General features: G+C 49.5%; 3 protein-coding genes across 4 annotated transcripts; 2 read left to right on the forward strand and 1 right to left on the reverse strand.

Annotated features, from left to right (window-relative positions):
• Nucleotides 1-1,032: 1,032 nt before the first annotated feature.
• AIFM1 (apoptosis inducing factor mitochondria associated 1) lies at nucleotides 1,033-12,275 on the reverse strand. Of its 2 annotated transcripts, XM_031594038.2 has the most exons (16): nucleotides 12,118-12,275; nucleotides 10,617-10,744; nucleotides 9,945-10,038; nucleotides 9,257-9,369; nucleotides 8,995-9,125; nucleotides 8,171-8,261; nucleotides 7,376-7,460; nucleotides 6,647-6,723; nucleotides 5,609-5,717; nucleotides 5,352-5,459; nucleotides 5,174-5,262; nucleotides 4,960-5,100; nucleotides 4,278-4,420; nucleotides 2,491-2,615; nucleotides 1,654-1,850; nucleotides 1,033-1,240 (listed from the first exon to the last, which is right to left on the reverse strand). In XM_031594038.2, the coding sequence occupies exons 1-16, from the start codon at nucleotides 12,200-12,202 to the stop codon at nucleotides 1,169-1,171; spliced, it is 1,788 nt and encodes a 595-aa protein (XP_031449898.2). In that variant the 5' UTR covers nucleotides 12,203-12,275; the 3' UTR covers nucleotides 1,033-1,168. The 2 variants fall into 2 exon arrangements, with proteins under 2 accessions (XP_031449898.2, XP_031449900.1); XM_031594040.2 differs by lacking the exons at nucleotides 8,171-8,261; nucleotides 8,995-9,125; nucleotides 9,257-9,369; ... (1 more) ...; nucleotides 10,617-10,744; nucleotides 12,118-12,275 and adding an exon at nucleotides 7,938-8,085.
• Nucleotides 12,276-12,316: 41 nt separating this feature from the next.
• Nucleotides 12,317-15,456, forward strand: MARS2 (methionyl-tRNA synthetase 2, mitochondrial). Its single transcript, XM_031594041.2, has 3 exons — nucleotides 12,317-12,604; nucleotides 13,033-13,367; nucleotides 14,238-15,456. The coding sequence occupies exons 1-3, from the start codon at nucleotides 12,400-12,402 to the stop codon at nucleotides 15,414-15,416; spliced, it is 1,719 nt and encodes a 572-aa protein (XP_031449901.2). The 5' UTR covers nucleotides 12,317-12,399; the 3' UTR covers nucleotides 15,417-15,456.
• An 816-nt stretch (nucleotides 15,457-16,272) lies between these two features.
• RAB33A (RAB33A, member RAS oncogene family) lies at nucleotides 16,273-22,223 on the forward strand. Its single transcript, XM_031594033.2, has 2 exons — nucleotides 16,273-18,139; nucleotides 21,768-22,223. Exons 1-2 carry the CDS (start codon nucleotides 17,921-17,923, stop codon nucleotides 22,221-22,223), a joined length of 675 nt encoding a protein of 224 aa, XP_031449893.2. The 5' UTR covers nucleotides 16,273-17,920.
• Nucleotides 22,224-22,230: the final 7 nt, after the last annotated feature.

A 22,230-nucleotide genomic window follows, 5' to 3' on the forward strand; every position in this document is an offset into this window, starting at 1 on the left:
CTGTGCCCAGGTCTGGACAGCGTGGTTTGCCAGCTCCCCTTTCTCATCATCACTCTGTGCCAAAACAAAGAACTCTGAGAGGGAGCAGCCGTCTCGTGGTGAGCAAACCCAGCCTGAAGAAATAACATTTCTTGCTTCTCATTTTGGTTTTCTCCTAGCTCTCCATGGGTGCATACACTGGCCTCGTGCTGCCCTTTGTACTTCGTTGAGCTCAGTCTGAAGCTCTGGCAAGAGCTGTGGTTCCCTGGTGCCCCTCCCTGAGACCTGGAGAAAATAGAGGAGCTCCTGAGCTTTTTGACACACTGCAGGCCCATTCCAATCCCTGTAATAAAAGCCCTGTCTGGGTGTGCCTTCAGCATTAGACCCAGTAAGGTTCTCCATCACGTCTATCCAGTTGCTGATCAGACTGTAAAACTGGAGATCAAGGGGAGCAGGAATGCCCTAACAATGCAGGACTGTGAAAGGAAAGCCTGGGCTGTGCCCCACCACCCTGAGGGGTACGAGCACTGCACATGGCATCATTCATATGGGAACAACAGAGCAGCAAAGAACAGCCTCAAAAATTGAGAGGGTAGATGGCTCATTTCAGTGCTCCCATCCCAACACCAAGGTGAGGTTCCACACTTGCCCAACGTGATACAATGCGGTGCAAGTATGAGTAGAACAGGACAAATCAACAGCAGCACTGAAGTTTTTAGGGTCCCTGACTCAAATCACAGACAGAAGGAGGGGAAGTGAGCTGGAGGGTCTCCAGGCAGCCTGATTGTAGCAGGTTATACCTATCAGTTCCTCCATGGGCTATTTCATCCCATCAGGGCAGAATTTTCCTATGCTGGCGGCATTTGTTACAACAAGCACAGCCCTCCACCCAGTCAGGACAGAAAGCTCACCAGCCAGGCAGTGCTGTGAGAAAACAAACACCTCTGCAGGCTTCTCTGGTGTTGATAAGAGGGAAAAACTAACAGCAGCAGCACGCGACATACTGCCCTTTCAAAACCAGCAATGCACAAGTGCAGGAAGGAGGCACTTAACTTAGAAGAATCTGATTTTATTGGTGAAATATTAGAACTCTAGGTGATGGGAAATATTCACAAGTGCTCAAAGCAAGTTCTCCAAACCGCAGGGACAAACACAGCCCTACTCATTCCTATTGCAATGATCCTGGAGTTTAGTCTTCATGGATGTTGAAAAGCTTTGCTACTTCATTGAGATCAGCATGCTCCTCCCCATCTTTGATGATCTGAAAGAAGGAAATATGCATTATAACTTGTATATGCTATAAGTGATACTGTGAGATGCATTGACCTCTGGGGTACCCTGCCTATGACTGCCCTCGAATAGACTTGGCATCACTGATCCCCATCCTCTGGCCTTGGCCCTTCAGCCACTTTGCAATACACCTCGCTGCTCACCCAGCCCCAGCTGCATCAGTTTGTTTGTGAGGAGAGCTCCAGTGTCATAACTCTTAATCAAGTCCAGAAAGACCATATGCTCCTCTCATTTATCATGCTGCTAATTTCATGCTAGAATAATATCTGCCTTTGTGTGTCCTCATTATCTACTGGTAGATTGATTTTTCCACAAGAAGGTCCTGGATCTAAGCAAGCTAAATGCCACAGCCCCACTGGTTCAGCATACTCGTCCTCTACTGACCTTTCGAGCAATGGGCATCCTGTTGAAGATGTTCCATAATACAATTCCTACCACCACTTTATCCCTGAGGTAGAAAATGACACCTTTGCCATAATCTTCTCCTTCTTTTGGAACTTGAGGCGTTGGTGAAGAGCTTGGAGAAATGGGAACTTCTGAGGCTTCTGCTTCTGTTTCACTTTCTGATCGAATACCTGTCCCTAGGGCAAAGAAGGGAGATATCAAACATCCAGGGCAGAAAAAAGGAGGAGCTCTGTGCTAGGGAAAGCAGGACAGACAGACGGCTTTTGTAAAAGACTTAGGTGTGCTTTCGAGTTGTGTCCAGCAAAAGCTTCTGTAACACAATAAAGCAGCAATCCTAACACAAAGCACAACTCTGACAACTCCCAGCTTCCATTACCAAATACCCCACAGAATCACAGGATGCTTTGGGTTCACAGAGACCTTCAAAGATCAACTACTTCCAACCCCACACCATGGGAACGGCCACCCAACCTGGCCCTGAGCTCCCCCAGGGATGGGGCACACAACTTCTCTGGACAACCTGTGCCAGTATCCCATCACCCCCCAAGGAAAGAGTTTCTTCCTTGTACCTCTTCTAAACTTTCCCTCTTACTGTTTAATATGGTAAATAAACTGTATTTTGATCTAGTGGAACATTATGTTTTTATCACATTTTAACATCAAAACCAGCATTTAAAGCTTGGTCTAGAATAGAGCACACAGGTGGATTTCTCATAGAGCTTCACAGTGAGACCAAGTCGTCTCTGTGGCCGCACACAGCCAGCCACAAAAGCCTCCATGTAGGCAGACATCTCCCAAGGAAGGCCATGAACCTACCTGACTGCTCTGTTGCAGATTTTGGTGTGTCTTTTGCTGTTGCTTTAGCAAAGACCCCTACTGTTGGCAAGGTACTATCAACGAGGCCGATTGCTTCATAGCCCACATCAGGACCCAGATCGCTCCTAGGAATTAACAACAACAACAAAGCTCGTTTGTAGGAACAGCATTACAAACACACAGCAATTCCAAATCCTAGTGACTGTTGTGTAAGGAGGAATCAAAACAGTGCATCCGTTTCAGAAGAAACCAGTTTAACGAACAGAAACTCAAAACATGTCAGATTTCTCCTTGAAGGAAGCCAGGCTGCTTCCATGAGCTGTGTGTACCTTGACCTTTTAGGAAGTTACACACCTAAGCTCAGGACCCAGATAGGAACAACAGGACATAATCAGTAGGTACACAATTAGTAGGTACTGGCAGAAATCTTCTGTGTTGTTCAGTGAGTGCTGATGAAACTTGGAGACAGAGCTGGGGCAGAAGCAAGTGCTTCTCTGGGTTCTAGATGAGGCCATAAGATCAAATGTTGTATGGGAACTGCTGAATCAGCCTGAACCTCTGATTGACCACCTGAGGTGAGCACTGAGTCAGCTCTGGGAGCACAGGTGAAGGCAATTCTCTTGTGCTACTGGAAGGGGTGGAGCCTGGCTGTACCTCTCCTAGGCCCCATTGAAGAGCTGCCTACCAGGAGGGAAGGATCTCTTCTGGAGATTGCTCCTCTTGGAGTCTTCTCAGTGAGCCCAGGACAAGGGTAAGCTTTCCAGCTATTCTTCTTTAGTTTGATAACCTGTTCAGCCTAATTTTCCTGTATATTTCTTAATTATAACATCCGTGTATTCATGGATTATACAAATGTCTTGCCTTTCTGAGTTAGAACCACAGAGCTCTGCGGGAACCCTGAACACTGGGAAAACTGTTTAAGGATTGCCTGCTGTTTGGCAACTTTTTAGCACAGGAAAAGGACATCTAAGTCAGCAAAGGCTGGCAGACTTTCACTTAGCACCTGCCAGCCACACTCGAGGCTGCAGCTCACAGCCCCCAGTCTCACAGAGCACCTCAAAGGAAAACACACAGTCAAAAGGTTCTTCAGTATCCTCATTTAACAGCTGAGTAATAAATGCTCTGCGTGCAGAACCCATGTAGTACAGACCAAGTGTTCAGACACATGATGAGGAGTTGTCAGGAATTTTTTGGAGAGGATTCTTCCCCAAGGAGCAAAAGCTCTTTTCCCACATTTAAATTTGTGCTAACTCTACTTCTGGTACATTCTGAGCCAGCAGACAAGTTTTTGCTCTCTTTTTAAAGAATTTAAAAGAAAATGCCTTGTTTTCTCCATTCCATACAAATAAATGCTTTCAAAAAGAGGCCTGAGTACACTGCTGTGTTGCTATCAAGGCACCAGTGGAGCTAACCAGCAAAGGTCCAACAGAACTGAAACCAACAGATTGTGCTGGGGAGTTTCCAATAATTGTAACAGAGAAGTTGTGAATTTCAATGTGCAGATTAACCTGCTTTAAGAAAGGGGCTGCTATTTCTTGCTTCTTGCTTTGTTGAATTACACACAACTGGGGAGAAACTGGATTCTGCAGGGGAGAAAAATAGCTTAGAGAAGGCAGGGCAGTGAAAGCTCACATGTGCTCCAGTTCCCTGAGACTCTGCAAATAAGCTGTACAGGTATTTGCTCTGGATTTATTACAGTCTGAAAACAGGAAGCTTTACAAGGTGTATCTTGTCAGAGCTCCTAACAATATGGTCAAATAAGAAACTTTACAAGCACTCAGCATTACCAGAACATAGACTGATGCCAGTAGGGCTTTGCAGCTCCCGTCATGTTCTCTCCAGCTAGTCTGCCACTCACAACAGCGTGATCATGGTGCTCTACACGTCTTCTACCTAGTTTGATATCATAGAAGCAAGCAGCATCCCCAGCCTTAAAGAGAAATTCATTCAGTGATGACTGAACACAGACATCAAAAGCCCAAATGAACACACAAAAGAGAAGAGGCACTGGGACAAAGATGACTGAAATAAGGAATTGAGCTGTTCTGACAGCCTCCACTCATTCACACTGTCTTTCATTTCCCAGGCTATGCCAGTTCTATCTTCTCAACATTTTTCACTGAGCTGCAGAAAATTTAAGACAGCATCAGGTATGTGTTGGTTTTTTTTCCAGAGGAATCAGTCTCAGCTCCCACCAAAAGGGCTCTTGCACAACACAGTAACCCATGCTACCTTTAAGTTACCCCAAGTTTTCTTAAGGAGCACAAATATTCAAAGGAGTGCAGTCATTACCACGGTACCAAAGCACGTTGTAGTGCAGGAACAGGCTCCAAGGCACAACACCTGGTTTCATTACTTGCCATTTTTTGCATTATTCACCTAACTTAGGTATGCCAGCCCCCAGAATTCAAGGCACTTTGACTGCATTGGTCTAAACAGCTGGAAGAAAACCCCTTCACATGTACTCACCACCCAGATATTGGAGCGTGCCTGCAGCTCTGCATTCACCCTGAACCCTCCAAAGTCAGAATCCACCTCCAGACCAGCAGACTTTGCTAATTCCACATTAGGCTCCAGCCCAACTGCAGCCACAATGTGATCAGTCTCCACCTGTGGGAGAATTTGTAACAGTTATTCTGTTTCTCTCAGAGGCCCCATTCCCACCCCCAGCATTCAGATTTACCTTTCGGCCATCTTTCAGTTTAATCACCAGCCGATTTCCAGAAACAGAGACAGACTTGACCACAGCATTAGGCATAACATTAACACCCTCTGGAAACAAAAGGGAAATATAACTGCTTGCACAGGGCCATGCAGACTCCAGTTGAAGCAGGAGGAGCAGCACTGGAGCACAGCTTCACCTCTTCTGACTTTCTCTGTGGTCCAGTTGCTCAGATATTCAGGCAAGACTTTGCCCATATTACCATTCTCTGGAAACAGCTGAATCACCTCCAGGTTTCTGGTTTGTGCTGAAAGGAAAGCAAAGAGCAAATCTGTGCAAAAATTCAGCAGATGTGTAATAAAAAAGTGGTTTGCAATGTCAGGCTGATTGCATTCAATGCCTGCCACTTCTGTAAAGCTGCCAGCTGAAGCAAGCTGCCTGCTGGAGTGCACTTACCTCTTCTTCCCAGAGCACAGGCCAGCTCACTGCCAAGAAAACCACCACCAATAATTGTGATGGACTTGACTTGTCTTGAAATCTTCTCCAGACTTCTGAAGTCCTCAATCTGAAAGAAGATTTATTCTCATTTCAAGCAGGAATGGCAGTGGGAAAATTCTGCAATTTCTCCCTTTGAAATAAGAGTAACTCTTTCCTTGACTTAGAATGGGAGACATGTTTCTCCTTCCTCCTCTTCCTCTATTGCACAGAAAGAAAAAGAAAAAAAGGAAAGAAAAAACCAAACCCTCTGGCTTCCTAGTGTTAGCTGACAGGGAAAAACTTGCACAATCTCAGCATTTTCTCCCACGTGTCAAGAGGAAATTGCAATGAAATTTCCAGATGCAAATGATCTACAGCACACACAGTACTACAACACCTTGTCTCCCATTACATGTATTTTACACATGCCTTACACAGCTGAACAGATCACACCAGACCTGACAGTGACCAGGCCAGGGCAAGTTCAGTGCAGGGCAGAACATTTCCACAGGGCTCCTTATTCTTGATTCATTCCCTGAACCAGACTAAGGAAGAAACTCCTTGTCTGTTGTAAACCCCACAATTTCAAGAAATGTGCAGCTTGTCAACAAAAAGCATCTCTCCAATGAAAACTAGGAGTCCACCAACAAACTTTAATTCTTTCATCCACTTTCCCCTAAGGCACAGGATGAAGGTGAAGAAATGCCATGAAGAAGACATGGACATTAGAATATCAGCAAACTACCTAAGCTAATCCAAGAGCTAACACAAAAACTCAGCTAAAACTTCAGTGTATGAGAGGAATGTCTCAGGCTAAGGGGGAGAGCAACGTCAGACTTTATGCTTTTCACGTGCTCAGGGAAAAGAATAAGTAGTAAATGGATCCTTGGTTAGCAGCTGAGGGTAGCTGGTAGCCAAGGCAAGGCTGTCCTGGACCCAAAGCAGAAGAGTTAACAAGCTGAAAATGCTGGTGGTGTTTGTGATGACTTCAGCCTCACCCCAGTGCCTGTAGATTACCTTTCGGAACAGCGTCAGCCGTTGTTGTACATCTTTTCCAGCCCTTTCGATGGCGGGCAGGTTCCTTGGGGAACCACCTGAGGACAGGGTGGAAGGGAGGGGAAGAAAGACAGGGAGAGAGAAATACTAATGACTGCTGGCCATGTCAGCAACGCAGAGCTATCACCCATCTGAACTGCGCTTTGAAAGCTGTTACAATACGCTCTATTCTCTGTTGCCCTCTGGTTTTCACCATGGAAGAGTTTCTGTGCAAGCAGTGTATGGCTCTGCAGTCAGAGTTAAAACAAGCAAGCAAAAACACCCCCCCCAGACAACCTCATGCCATACACCTTTCTCCACTGAGAAAGTCAGTTCCATATTAACCACACAAGGATGTAACTGCTAGGGCTAGATGCTGAAGCAGTGCTCTGCCAAGGTAAGAGCTGGATGTTCTCTTTGCTACTGCTAAAGGCAGGATTTTAAAACACCTGACTGTAGAGGAGTGCCTTTACCCAGCTGCTATGGCAGTCACCTTTTCCTCTTTCCTTGCTGATTCTGAGTAAAACTTTGAACATCCCAGAGAAGCTGGCTTACATAAACCAAGTGAAAAACCCAGTGCCACATTTGTCTGTATTACTGCTCTTTGTGTGACTGCTCTGCCACATGGCAGAGGCTTGTCAGTTAATGCCACTGAAATCAAAAGCCTGACACAACATAAACAACAGGAGGAGATAAAAACAAAAGCCTTACCAGTTGCAATAAGACATTTATCATAGGATATCTGGGTACCATCATTGAGTTTCACAGTGTTGCCTCTCACATCCATATGCACAACCTGCCAGGAAAAAAAAAAAAAAAAGCAGGGGAGCTCAGGCTTCCACTCACTGTAGGCTCTCTACTTGAGATAGATTGCACATCCTACCAAATAAGAGAAGAATACTCGGAAGCAACATTTTCACACCTTTGAATTGCTCTGTAATTTTTCAGTGAGGGGGGAACTGAAAATATGATTCAGAGTTTCTTTTGGTAGCAATGACAATTAGACTGATTATCCCAGGATATGAATCTAAGAAACAGTTCAGCAGTAAGAAGACTAAATTCTTTATTTTAGCAAGATACAGAGAACTGAGGAAACAATTTTTTCCACCTTTCTGCTGCCTCTGTACTGTGCTTTTATTTATGTTGTAATCCACTACTTAGATGACATTCTACTCACCTCACCTTCCAAACTCATATGCAGCTTAGCTCTCATTTTGTCACACAGTCTCTAAGCTCTACATATTCTTATCCCACACACAGACTGTCATCTTACCTTTAGCTACTACTCCTCATAGCTTCTCCTGCTTTCAAGCTTCACACATGCTGTCTTTAATATTAGGATAGTCCCTGATTCACTGTATACACGTTTCTGAAAATTTTCCACATTCTTCTCCTCAGCCAACCTCCACAACACCATCTACAGCTGTTTATTTTCAGCTCAGACACGGGCTCTGCTTGGGAAGAACTGTATGACATTAGATTGACAGCTAGCAGTGTAGTACTCACCTTCCTGCCACTGAGAACTGCTACTCCACCATTTTCTACAAAAGGCAAATCACGAGCGTGCACATAGAATGATGGTGGCTGGAAATATATACTGGGAAAAGATCAAGTAGCAGATGTGTTCCAGTTACTCTTTGATACCAGCTATACAGAAACTACCAATGACATGAAAGCAACTCTGTGCAACCATAACAAACTTCAGAAATAGCAAAGAACTAGCTGCTGCATGCTGTTAAATTCAAGTGTTTAGATCAGTAAGAGTTAAGACCACAAATATCAGAGGGATCCAATGGGATCCAAAGTTCCAGGAGCTCTGTTCTGTACTGCAAGGCTTTAATGCTCACATCTACTGTTAACTTATTTCACAAGATTTCTCCTGTTAGTGGCAGATTGTAGCAAAAATGTTGAGTCACAGCCTGAAGCAGTGATGGAGCACCTGGTGGGAAGGCAGGGCCAGCCCAGGGGAGCTCAGGTGCATGCAATGTACTGAGTGATGGAAGGGAAGGAGCCAGGATCCACCCCTTCCCAGCCCTCATTTAAGGGTTGGCAGTGGAGGCGAGGCTATTGTGTTGGAGTCAAGACTGGCCCATTGCAAACAACACAAATTCTGCCCACAGCATGCAATGCTCTGTTCCTTTTTGGATCAGTCAACCAACAATGCACACAGATATGCACACAGGGCCTTCATCACAAACACAGTGCTACTCAGTATCCACAAACTGCTTTCTGAACACTACAGAGCTCCCCAGTGGCTCTCTCACAAGAATACTTTGATAAACTTTTCCATAGACTCTCCTCTTTGTCTTCACTGCCCAAGTGACACATACCTCCTTTCTTTGCCATTCCACTGTTTGAACCGCAGAGTCTCTGTTACGTGGGGATCATCTGAAAACCACAGCTCTTTGGAGAGAGGTGGACGCATGTAGGGCAGTGCTGGATCTTCAGACACAATCAGTACCTTTAAACAAGCAGTCATCAAACAGATCAGCTACACCAATGCTGTCAAACATCAAAGCATTACGTAGGCTCTAAAGCAAGAATGTACTCAGCCATCCACATGAATCTTCTCTAGAACAGGGCATCCCTTACCCGGGCACCGGGGTCACGAGCCCGAATGGATCGGGCAGCAGCAAAAGCAGCAGTTCCTCCACCAATGAGCAGGAAAGGAACATGAGATGGGACCTCAGGGCGAGCTTCTGAAGCTGCAGGAAACAGATCAGACAGTTGACTGCAGATGCAGCACGGAAAACTGTCCGCATGCAAAGAACAGTGTGTCACCAGATCTTTTTCCACATACAGACCTCCTTTGGCAGACAACACTCCAAATACACTCTCCTCCCTTCTTCCTTTCTATCTCACCGTATTTCCTAAGAACCTACTTCACTTGAGGCCTGCTTCCTGCACAACTCATAGTGCCACATTTCAGCCAATTTAGTTTCTCTAAGCTACATCCGCACACTCATGTGACCTTCAGTGAGTGACCTGTGGTCCATATACAGTCTGCAAGAAATTATCAAGAGCTTTGCTACTTTGTCCTCATTTCTCCCTCTATAATACTCCTTAAATGGAACAAGGACATGGCTCAGCATTGAGCATTTTGTGCTGGGAACTGCACTGCTCCTTTGCCAGGCCGGGAAAAGGTGATAGCCCAAAGCAGGGCCTCTTCTCCTTTTACCACTGTGTTTTCAGGCAGGCTCCATTCTATTTGTTTTGCATGCCTCAAGTTAGCAGCTCATGAAAAACAGCTCCAAACCCAGAACTGCAGGCAAGTACCCACCAGAAGGAGATGATTCCTTTTCTTGAGACCGTGTTGTTACTGTTGTGACACGGCTGGTGAATCTCTCCTTGTTTTCCCTCAATGTTTTGTATACCTGGAGACAGACAAGAAGGCACCTTGTATGTGTTACAGCATCAGGGCATCATTCTGCTTCTATTCCCCATAAACTTCTGTCTATCCTACTTGCTCAGAAAATGCATGTTTTCAATTAAAGCAAACAAACCCAGATATACCTGAGTTTAAAAAGCATCTGTGGATATACACATAGCTGTTCTACTTATGATAGGATGGGACTCAGCAGGCTGATTGCTTTCCATGAGCAAGCAATGAAGTTTTCTGCATATGTTTGGTCCTTGGGCTGCAGAACCAATTGTCTGATTGAACAGAAGTGAATTATTTTGAGGAGTTAACATCTCTTTTATTCCCTAGATGTTGTGCATTTTACCCATAATCAAGCATTTTATAACATTACAAACAGATGCAAAGAAGAACCAAGGAATTTAATGCACGGCACAGAAAAGAAGTGAGACAGACAGAAGCATATCAAGTGAAAAGAAGCAATGACAAAAACAGCAGAAAGCGAGAACTCATTACCAAAAATAATTAAGGTAAAGATGGTACCCTCCCTCCACCCTTTTCCCCAGTAAAAGCACATTTATTTAAGCATCTTACATAAGCTCCTGTCCCAGTGACTGTTCCTCCCACAATTAAATACAGCAGTAGGTTGCTGCCAGCTTTGCCAGGAACACCTGAAGATGTCAGTGCTCTCGAAGGGTATCTCAGGTGATGGCATTGCAAAACTGCAGGGGAAGACAAGCAATGAGAGAACAGAGGGAGAAGTGCTGAGTATTAAGGACTCCCAATTACACAGAGCATGAGAGGAGAACGATACATTTTCAATTAACTTGTTGGTCAAAAAAAAGAAAACAACACTGAAAAAGGAAAGGAAACCCCACTGCTTAGAGGGACAGACATTAACATTTTGCAACTCAGAATATGAATACCCCTCAATTATTTATGCCACCTTCTACATTGAAAGTTAATGATTCATTTGAGTTTGACCTTTTAATTTCCAGTGTAGACTGGGGCAGGGAGAGGAGGCACTGGGAACACGCAGTTCTCTCAAGAGCCTATTTAATATATGTTTTCTTTATTAATAGCATCAAAGATTTTTTTTTTCTACCAAGCTTTTCAGCAGACAGTGAGTGAAATATAAACTAAAAGCAAACGAAGATTTAGCATCAGGTCACACCATGGATTCTGGCCCTTCTCTAAAGCTTTAGCACAACTTTCCTGCCAGCTCCATGTTGACTGCCAATGGCAATGGATGCCCACACCATCACAGAGCAGTTCTACTTCACAAAGAAGCTTTTAACGTTCAGAAATGAATATCCTGAATGACAGATCAGAGCTGCTTCCCCCAGAGGTCTGACAGGAGAGCTGTCGCTCTGCGAGCTGCTCACACATACATCTTCTCATGCTGAGAAACCCACAGGGGCAAAACCAGAAGCTTTTGCCCCCAGGCAGAGCATGGAGAGCCGCTTGTCTGCTCATCTGCACGGGAACATTCCAGCACTGCAACAAGGTGACCCAGCAGTGCAGCTTCTTAGACAAGAACACCAAGACTGGCAATACAAAGGTACGTTTTGAAATTCAGAGAGCAAATCGTTTCTTAAGCTGAGTAAATGAGCTGCTCGTTTGCAAAGCCTGGTGTACCACATCTGAGCGACTGCAGTGAATTCCTCTGCCAAAACAAACGGCTCCGAGCCTGCCGCAGGCTGCCGCGGGTACCAAAGATCAAAACGCAATTAAAGAAATTAACAAGAACGGCCGCAGGAAAGATGCACAGCGCTCCCTGCCCTGCCCCGGGGCTCCAACACCCGCACGGGACAACCGGCAGCCGTGCGTACAGCCGCAAGGAATCCCTGCCAGCAGAAGAGGCTCCGCTGATGCACGCCACGGAAAGCAGCGGTTCGGCGGGCAGCTCGGCCGTCCCACAGCCGAGGAGCGGCGGGGCCGCCGGCTCAGATGAAGCCATCCGCGGGCGGGACTCTCACTGCGCCTCTCATTGCGCTCCGCTCACAGCGGGCCGGGCCCGTGCCCGACATCCCTCCGGACGCCAGGCGGTGCGCGGATGCCCTCACAGAGCCGGGCCCGCCCCGTCCCCACTCACCTGCGGCGGATCGACCGCGTTGCACGGAGCTGAGGGGGCGCAGCGCGGCGGCGGCCAGGCGGCAGCACGACATGGCGCCGCTCATCGCGCGCCGCTCCCTCAGCTCGACCTCGCGCCGCCCCCGCCGCCCGCAAGGCGCACGCGCGGCCGCCAGCAAGCCGGCTTCTCATTGGCTGCCGCGTCCCCCGCCTCTCTCCCATCCGCCCTCGCGCGCGCGGCCGCTCTGCGCCGCCGTCTCTGTGGTTCCGCCGCCGTCTCTATGGTTCCGTCGCCGCCGCTGTCATGCTGCGGCCTCCTCTCCGCCTCCCGCAGGCGTTCCGTCGCGCTGTTTCCACCGCCGGGCCCGGTCGCCGCCTGCTGCTCTCCACGCCCATTTTCTACGCTAACGGGCCGCCTCACATCGGACACCTCTACTCTGCTCTGTTGGCCGACGCGCTGCACCGCCAACGCGGCCTCCGGAGCGCCGGGCCGAGCCGCCTCTCCACAGGTGAGCGTGGGGCCTGCGCTTTCCAGCCTCGGCTTCTCCCAGGGCTGGCCCCGGGCCCCGCGGGCTGTGGCGGCTGTCCCTGTGTCCGGAGCTTCTCTTCAAGTTTAGTTCATCCTCTTCAGGGTACAGGGGAAAAAAATGATTCTGAGAAAGAGTGGTGATACAGTGGCACAGCTGCACAAGGAAGTGGGGGGGTCAACATACCCGGAGGTGTTCCAGAACCGTGGGGATGTGGCACTGAGGGACGTGGTCAGTGGGGGGGGGTGGGTTGGGCTTGGGCTTGGAGACCTTAGAGGGCTCCTCCAGCCTTGGTGATTCCTGGGGCTGACCCCCAGCCCTCGTGTCCCTGGGGCTGTCCCTGTTTCCCCTGGCTCTGTGTCCCAGCACGGCTCCACAGCCCCTCTCCGTGACCATCTCTGGCTTTTCAGGGACTGATGAGCACGGGCTGAAGATCCAACAGGCCGCAGCCGCAGCGGGAACGTCACCCCCAGAACTCTGTGCACGAATCTCAGCGCTGTTCCACCAGGCCTTCACCCAGGCAGCCATCTCCTTCACTGACTTCGTTCGCACCAGTGAGCCCCGTCACTGCCAAGCTGTGTGTCACTTCTGGGCTGCCCTGCAGGAGCGCGGGGCTCTCTACAAAGGGACCTATGAGGGTTGGTACTGCACGGCAGAGGAGGGCTTCCTGCCTGAAAGCCAGCTCACGGAGCGGGTGGATGCCCAGGGCTGCACACACAAGGTGTCTGCGGAGTCTGGCCATGAGGTAACAGCACCCCAGCTTTGCTGACCAAGTTTAGGCTGTTCTGTATGAGCGCTGCACACTCGTATACATTTTGTTCTAGAAAAAGAAAATGCTGTCTGTGTAGTGCTTCAGCTGAGTCAGCTGAGACTTGCCTTGATTTCAAAGCATGTTCTCTATATCTCACAGCTGTGTTTGGTTCAATGGGAGAGAGCTGCCAATGGGATCCTAGACCCTAAGGGTTAGGTGCAGATTTCAGTCATGTGGCATAGAAGGGATTCTGCTGCTGCAGAATGGACTGTTGGCTTGGAAACAGTGTTTTAAAGTGGTGATGAAAAGAGTTGGATGAAAGGAAGAATACAGCTGTTCATGACTGAGCTGTTTGTTGCTAGTTTCACCATTGAATAGCATTGGAATCAGGAGTGTGGGTACCTGACCTAATGTGTCTCTACCACTGTTTTTTTTTTTTATACAGTGTCAGGAGTTGCATGATTTAACTCAACTGTGGCAGATAATCATGCTTCAAAGCTAAGCAGAGATTAATCTCCTTTGGTATATGTTCAGGACTGAGGTATACAAGTGTTGGCTCACTCAGAAAGAGTAAGGTTGTAAAATAGCATATCTTGATAAAGCACACAATGTGGTTGAGGGAAAAGATCCGTTTTATGGCAGAGAAAGCAGCCTTAGATGCAGAATAGAGGTTGCAGGCTTCGGAACCCTGAGGATGATTGTAAGTTGTTGAAACAAGTTGTTTCAGTGAAATTGTTGAGTTTATGGTGAAGAGAAATAGTTCCAGAGGAACTCGACGCTGAGTATGCTGTGTGCAAGCTGTGAAACCATTCGCAGAGCATTTGAGCTCTAATTTTTTTTTTTTTCCCCCTCCTGTGTTCTCAGGTGCACTGGACCAAAGAGGAGAATTACATGTTCAAGCTGTCTGCATTCCAGGACCCACTGCAGAAGTGGCTTCGTGACAACCCACGTGCCATTTCCCCTGAGCCTTTCTACCAGCGTGTGCTTTGCTGGCTGGGAGAGGACTTGCCAGACTTGTCCATCTCACGTGAGAGAAGCCGGTTGCAGTGGGGTATCCCTGTCCCCAGTGACTCAACGCAAACAATTTATGTATGGGTAGATGCCTTAGTGAATTATTTGAGTGTTCTGGGCTACCCTGAGACGCATGGTGAGTGGTGGCCCGCTGCACACCATGTGGTGGGCAAGGACATCCTCAAATTTCATGCTGTCTACTGGCCAGCACTGCTGATGGCAGCTGGGCTGTCCCCGCCTGAGCGAATATTTGTGCACTCCCACTGGACTGTCCATGGGCAGAAGATGTCCAAAAGCCTGGGCAATGTGATTGATCCCTTTGCTTGTAATGAACGATACACAGTAGATGGATTTCGGTATTTCCTGCTAAGGCAGGGTGTACCTGAGAGGGATTGTGATTATTACGATGAGAAGGTTGTTAAGGTTGTGAATTCAGAACTGGCAGATTCACTTGGGGGACTTCTGAATCGGTCAACAGCCCCTGGCATTAACCCCAGCAACACTTACCCGTGTTTCTCAGAGACTTGTTTTCCTAAGGTTGTGGATTACAGGGAGGCAGAAGCCTTGGGTAGGGCTGCTGCTGAAGACTATGAGTTTGTGGTGTCTGTGGCTTCTCTGCCTATGCAGGTAGCTAGTTATTTTGAAGATTTCCAGATCTACAAGGCTTTAGAATGCATCGCCCTGTGTGTAAGGCAGACTAATGGTTTCTTCCAGAGACACAAGCCTTGGAAACTTGACAGAAAAGACCCTGCAGATAAGCTCTGGCTTGACACCATCATCCATGTCACTCTGGAATGTCTGCGGGTATATGGGACTCTCCTGCAGCCAGTGGTCCCACACACTGCAGACAAGTTGCTTTCCAGGCTGGCTGTTGAGCCAGAAGAGAGAAAGATCTCAAGTTTGACGTTTCTGCCACGCTACAATGGGAAGCCATGTCCCTTTGAAGGGAGACAGCTTGGACCTGACACTGGCATTTTGTTTCACAAACTAGAGAAATCAAGTCAGCATCAGATAGAGAACAAGAGGCTTTAGTGTCTAACAAATAGCTTCTGTAAATAAAAGCCTCCAGGAACTCCCAGCAAACATCATTTTTATCACAGCATGTTCCTCCCATCTCTTGGTGGTGGTATGAAGTGGATAAGATGGGACTGAGCAGGTCTGGGCTGTGCTGTCCAGTCCTGCCTAGGAGATTGGCATAGGTGTCTGCCCTAATTGGAAAGCAAGCAGACAGATTGGTTGTGTGCATACAGCCAGAGAGCTAGGAAAGCATCTGGGGTAACATCCTTGGAGGAACAGCTCTGCAGCTTAGCTGGTAGCAGAGAATGAACTGAAGGCGCAGACTAGGGTCTGAATATTGCTACTTTGTTTTCCAGTATGCTTTAATAACGTAAAGGGGCTGAAGCAAAATATCTGTCCATGTAAAACAGGGCACTCTTCCTGCACAGCCTTGAAGCCCTCTTGTCATACCTACTTGCATCTTCCACCCTGGTCTCCTTTACTTTGCGTTTTCTAATGTGAGGAGTAGGTCAGGTCCCCCAGCTTGCTTGCTCTGGGAATCCCTCCTATCACTACCTGAGAAAACAAAACATCTGGGGCAAGCAACAGTGGTTTGAGTGAACTTGGAGTAGGAAAAGCAGAACAGCAGGCTCGAACCTGATGTCATACCATGACAAAGAGGAATTGCTGGGAAGTCACAGGATCAGAAATGTAGAAGCTCACCTCTGCCTGTGGTTGAGGTGGATGTTTGGGCCACTGCTGTGTTCCCAGTGCTGGGACTGTGCCTCCATCAGACTCTGTGGAGACAGACAAGCTGGGATGCACATGGCAACAGTGTCAGAGCTCCTGCAGGAGAGGAGATTGCAGCTGACAGGTAGAAACAAACCTTCCAAAACAAACAACCCTAAGGCTGTGGGCAAATAAGATTGTTTATTTGGTTATGCTCTCATTCAGGGAGTGGTGGCATTACTTACGGAGCTGCGGTGAGCATTTCCAGTAGCTAGATGTTGCTCAGAGCAGGCTCATGTTCAGGCTGAGTCTCGGGGGGGATCCAGCTGTCCCCAAGGAAGGGATTTTTCCCTTGGGGCTCACATAAGGGGAGGGCTGAGCAGCAACTCGCAGCCAATGTCCTTGTGTCCCTTTGACTTTGCTCTGGAGGTTTTTAGCTATTTGAAACAGAAGCAACTGGGGGTGGTTGGAAATTGTGTCCTGGTAACACCTCTGGGGTTTAGCCAATTGGATGTGTTGAGTCCATCAGCTGAGCTTCCTTTATGAGTCAAACCCTCAGATCAGCTGATGTAGCCTTGATGGGGAGGATCTCTTCTGCATCCCCGTTGTTTAGAGTGGAGGCAATGTGATGAGACAGAGTGGTGTGCTGGTCAGGTGGGTGGCCTCACTCAGCTGACACTTGCAGACATCAGCAAAATCAGAAGGGGGGGGAAGAATCCATGTGTTTCAGGACCAGTCTTTGTGAGCCTTTTCTGCCTGCTGCGTGGTTTATTGCACCTCTTTTTGTCCTTTCATTATTGCCAGAAGCTGGCAGCTATGTGCTGTTGTCCCGGGACAGCTGTGACCTCCTGGGGGACCCCTGGGAAATTCTTTCCAGTCTTTGGCTCCTTCACTTCTTACCAAGCCCTGCTGTGTGCAGTTTTAGGGGGCTGTGATCTCTTCTGGAGCTGTCTGGGCTATGTTATCAGGGGCAGCAGGAGCACTGGGGTCTGTAGATGGAAGGGCCAAGGAGGTTGCTTCTCCATTGGGGTTCTGTTACACCCTTCTCCCCATGCTGTACTGCACTGCCCATCTATCTTGTGTTACCCAGGAAAGCCAGGTGCTCTCACAGACCCCCTTTGCAGCAGTACTTCTCCCTGAGCGCTGTGCAGTTGACCTGATGCCTCTTGCTCCCATCCCTACTCCCTCCCAGGTGTGCATGCTTCAGGCTGCATGCTCCCATATCCCCGCGTAGTGCAGCCTTTCAGTACCTAAAGGGAGCCTACAAACAGGAGGGGAATCAACTCTTGGAAAGGGTAGATAACAGCAGGACAAGGGGAAATGATTTTAAGTTGGAGGAGGGGTGATTTAGGTTGGATGTCAGGGGGAAGTTCTTTACAGAGAGAGTGGTGAGGTGCTGGAACAGCTGCCCAGAAAGGCTGTGGATGCCCCATCCATCCCTGGAGGTGTTGAAGGCCAGGATGGGGTCCTGGGCAGCCTGGTGTGCTATGAAATGTGGAGCTTGGTGGCCCTGCATGTGGCAGGGGGTTGGAGATTCGTGATCCTTGAGGTCCCTTCCGACCCTGGCCATTCTGTGAAGGATGGGGACGAGGAGCCCCAGTCTTTGCCCTCTCCGATGCTGACAGCAGCGGGGCCGACCCGGGGGGCTGCGACCTGCTCTGCACCGCACGGAGCTGTGCGGGGCTGTGCGGGGCGGGGCCGCTGGCGGTGCCGCTGCGCGGGGCGGTCCCGCAGCCTTCCTGCGCCCGACCACCTGATCCGCTCCGCCCGCCGCAGCCGCAGCCTTTGTGTGTGCGGTGCGGCGGTGCGGGATGGCGGCGGGAGGAGGGCGGCCGCCGGGCCCGGATTCCTCGCTGGAGCCCTACGTGCAGACCCGCATCTTCAAAATCATCGTCATCGGAGATTCCAACGTGGGCAAGACGTGTCTGACCTTCCGCTTCTGCGGGGGCACCTTTCCCGATAAGACCGAGGCCACCATCGGCGTGGACTTCAGGGAGAAGACGGTGGAGATCGAGGGGGAGCGCATCAAGGTGGGCCGCGGCGGCCCCGGCGGGCGGATCGCATCGGGCTCCGGAGGCGGCCGGTCCCGGCCCCGCACCGCCCGCGGGATGCCCGAACGCCGGCTGCCTCCCGGGGGCCGTTCGGATTCCAGCCCGAGGGAGGGGAACCGGGGAAGGTTTCTCATTGCGGAGACGTCTTCCGACCGTGTCACTGCCGCTTTTTGATGTTGGCTTGAGTCCGCGGGGGGTTTGAAGCGATGGCGTGGAGCGGAACGCTGCCGGCATCCCGCATGGCTGGGTGCTGAGAGCCGCCGGCTCCATCGGCTGGGCCGGAGCTGTGCTCAGACAGCGGTGTGTTGTGGAGCAGGTGGCTGCAGGGGCTCGCTGGAAGGTCGGGGCTCACGCTGCCTGGTTGCAGGGGGCTTGACAGCTGTGATTTAACACTCAAAACTGGTGTTAGCAAGCGATAGGAGGATGCAGTTCCAACAGAACTAGAACAGGACTGATTTGCTGTATGCAGACCAGTGTCACAAGTGTAAGAAGTGTATTAGCTCAGACCAGAGGAGCTTTGACTGATGGATCAGAGCAGATCCACAGATGGGCTGCAGTTGGTACAAAACTGCCTGGGAAGCAGAGTTTGCAGCAGGTCTTGGCCTACCCAGTGACATGGATCAGAACAAACAGCAGTCTGTGCAATTACAGGGAGGGGGCAAATATTGCCATTCTGCTGACAAATGGGGGATCAGAAATTGAAGGACTGATCACAATGAATGCAGAGCTAATGTCTGTTGATAAGAACTTTAGTTATGCTGTTAAGCTGTCAATGAATCTCTCTCTCTCCCCCTCTCTAGGAGGAAGAGCTGTTCATTTCCCCCCCTGCCTTCCCCAGTTCCACTCAACACCATGTATCTGCAGGCTGGCACAAAGCCTGCCTTGCTGCCACCAGCTTGTAATGGTTGTCAGGCTTTCTACTTCTTGGATGTGATTTGTGCTGCAGCAGGCAGGATTAGGAGGCAGTGCAGCAAATTACACCTTCTTCTGGGACCATGCATTCCAGTGGGGAGGTGAGAGGTGGGAGATGCACCCTCCTACTCCTGCTGTGTCCAGAGTCAAGCAGTGTGGGATAAACAGGCATGGAAATGAATGAGCAGTACCTCTTTGTTCCAGCACTTTTCCATGCTGAATGATTCTGGGCCAGGCGCTGTCACAGCCCAGAGTAGTTCACATAGAAAGCATTTACTTAGAAACTGCCAGTTCCAGGCTTCAAGGCATTACTTACAAGTGCAAGCAGGACTTATAGAATCAGGCTCACAGCCAGATGTGAGTTGGAAAGAGCCTTTGTAGGCTATCTGGTCTGACCACACTGCTTAAGCAAGGCCACCCACAGCAGGTTGCCCAGGACCGCATCCATGCAGCTGTTGAACATCTCCAAGGAGGAGGATTCTGCAGCTCCTGTGGGCAACCTGTGCCACTGCTCTGTCACCCACATGGAAAATAAGTGCTTCCTGATGTTCAGAAAGAACTCCAACTGTTTTGGTTTGTGTCCCTGTCTCTTCTGTCATCTCTGGGACCACTGAAAGGAGCCTGGCTTCTTTGCACCCTCTGTGCAGGTATTTATACCATTTACGAGATAAGCTCTCTTCTCCATGCTGAAGAGTCCCAGCTCTCAGCCTGTCTTGCAAGGGCTGCTCCAGTCTCTTGCATGACATGCTCCAGTCTCTTCATCATTTCAAGGCCCTTTTTATCTCCATTTCTCTCTTGTACTGGGCAGCCTAGACCTGGAATGCTGGGTCCACATGTAGCCTCACCAATGCCAACTAGAGGGGAAGGATCTCCTCCCTTGACCTACTGGCAATACTTTGCTTAATGCAGCCCAGAACATCATTAACCAACTTTGTCGTATGGACGCATTGCTGGCTCATGTTCAACTCAGTGCCCACCAAGACCCCAAGGTCCTCTTATTCCCAGCTGTGTGTCTGCTCAGTCCTGGGGTTGTCGAACTTCAGGAGGCTTCTGTCAGCCCATTTCTCCCCCATCTAGGTCCCTCTAGATGGCAGCACAGCCCCCTGGTGTATCTGCCACTCCTCCCACCTTGCCATGTCCTGGCTGGTTGAGGATGCACTGCTGCATCCTCCTGATTGAGTAAAGATGTTGAACAGGAACAGGCACAGTAATGACCCCTGTTACTGGCTCCTAAACGGACTTTGCACCACTGATCACCACCTTCTGGGTTTGACCATCCAGCCAATTTGTAATGCAATTTATTGTTCATCCAGCCCAGGCTTCATTAGTTTCTCTATAAGGATCTTAAGGCAGACAGGTATCAGAAGTAACATTCAAGTGTCCCTAGCCTTCTTTTTGCCACCTAAATACTTGGAAAAGCTATTCCTGGTGCCTTTAACATCTCTTGCCACATTCATTGCCAGTTGTGTTTTTGCTTTCTAAATCACCTCTCTGTGTGCTCAGACATTGTGTCTATATTCCTTTCAGGTCACTTGTCTCACCTTCCACCTTCCCTGTATTTCCTCCTTGTACCTCTTGGCATTTTTGCCCGACCTCCTGTTCATTCAGATGGACAGCTCTTGAGCTCAGAGGTGGAGGTACATCACTATTAGCTATCTTTCTTTGGTCCCTTTTTCCTATAGGGCCTTAATTCACAGAACTCTTTCAAGCAGATCGTTGAAAAGGCCAAAATCTGCTCTCACTGTTGCGGTCTTGCATTTCACTTTGCTCTTTCTGCTCAGGATCCTGAACTCCACCACCTCATGGTTAATCACAGAATCACACTGATTGCAGAATCACAGAATCGTAGGGGTTGGAAGGGACCTCCAGAGATCATTGAGTCCAACCCCCCTGCCAAAGCAGTTTCCCCACCCCAGGTTGTACAAGTAAGTGTCCAGGTGGGTCTTGAATATCTCCAGAGAAGGAGACTCCATTACCTCCCTGGGCAATCAAAATAATTGATGAGATGCCTTTGACCTTGATAGCTGCCCTGCTGAAGCTGGCCCAGCATAGCACCTCCCCTCATCGGCTCTTCTATCATGAAGTTGCCACCAATGTTTTCCAGAAATCTCACACTTTATTCTCTGCTGTGTTGCCCCTCCAGCATGCACAGGAATGGTTGAAGGCCTCCAGAAGGACCTGTGAACGTGAGACTCCTCCTGTCTGCAGAGGGCCTCATCCAGTTCTTGTTCCTGGTCAGGCTGGAACTGCCCACTGCCCTGTCACCAGGGTTCTCTGCTCTTTAATCCCAACCCTTATTTCTCAGCTGGTTCCGTCCCCAGGCAGGAACCCCAGAGCTCCACGCAGGAACGCTGCTCTCTTTGCCCCACCTCCTTCATGCATACACAGAGCATCACTTTCAGTGTTCTCTTACACAGCCTAGCATTAGGTGGGCCGACGTGTTAACCTAGTCTGGCATTTCTGAAACGAGCAGTGTTTTGTGAGCTTGGTGGCGGGGGTGCTGGCTGGGTGCACCAGCCCAGCAACGTGCTCCTGGGGAAGGTAAGTCATCGGGCTGGGACTTTTCCCCCTTCAGAGCACAGGGATGAAAGCTGTGCGACCCATCGGTTGTCGGAGCAGCTGCAGCACACCTTCCTGCAGCAGGTGGGCACCCAGCGCTCCGGCAGCCTCAAGAACCCCGTGTTGTGCTTCTCAGGTGCAGGTGTGGGACACGGCCGGGCAGGAGCGGTTCCGGAAGAGCATGGTGGAGCATTACTACCGCAACGTGCACGCCGTGGTCTTCGTGTATGACGTCACCAAGATGACGTCATTCACCAACCTCAAGATGTGGATCGAGGAGTGCAACGGGCACGCCGTGTCCCCCCTCGTCCCCAAAGTGCTGGTAGGGAACAAGTGTGACTTGAAGGACCTGATCCAAGTGCCGTCCAGCATGGCCCTCAAATTCGCCGACGCTCACAACATGCTGTTGTTCGAAACCTCAGCCAAGGACCCTAAGGAGAGCCAGAACGTGGAGTCCATCTTCATGTGCCTGGCCTGTCGGTTGAAGGCGCAGAAATCGCTGCTCTATCGCGATGTGGAGAAGCGGCCGGGCCGGGCGCAGAAGCTGGAGCAGTCGCGCGACGCCCACGGTAAAAGCGCGTGTCCGTGCTGAGCGCCTT

Source organism: Phasianus colchicus, chromosome 14, assembly GCF_987193195.1.
Source record: "Phasianus colchicus chromosome 14, bPhaCol1.hap1.1, whole genome shotgun sequence".
Classification (NCBI taxonomy): Eukaryota; Metazoa; Chordata; class Aves; order Galliformes; family Phasianidae; genus Phasianus; species Phasianus colchicus.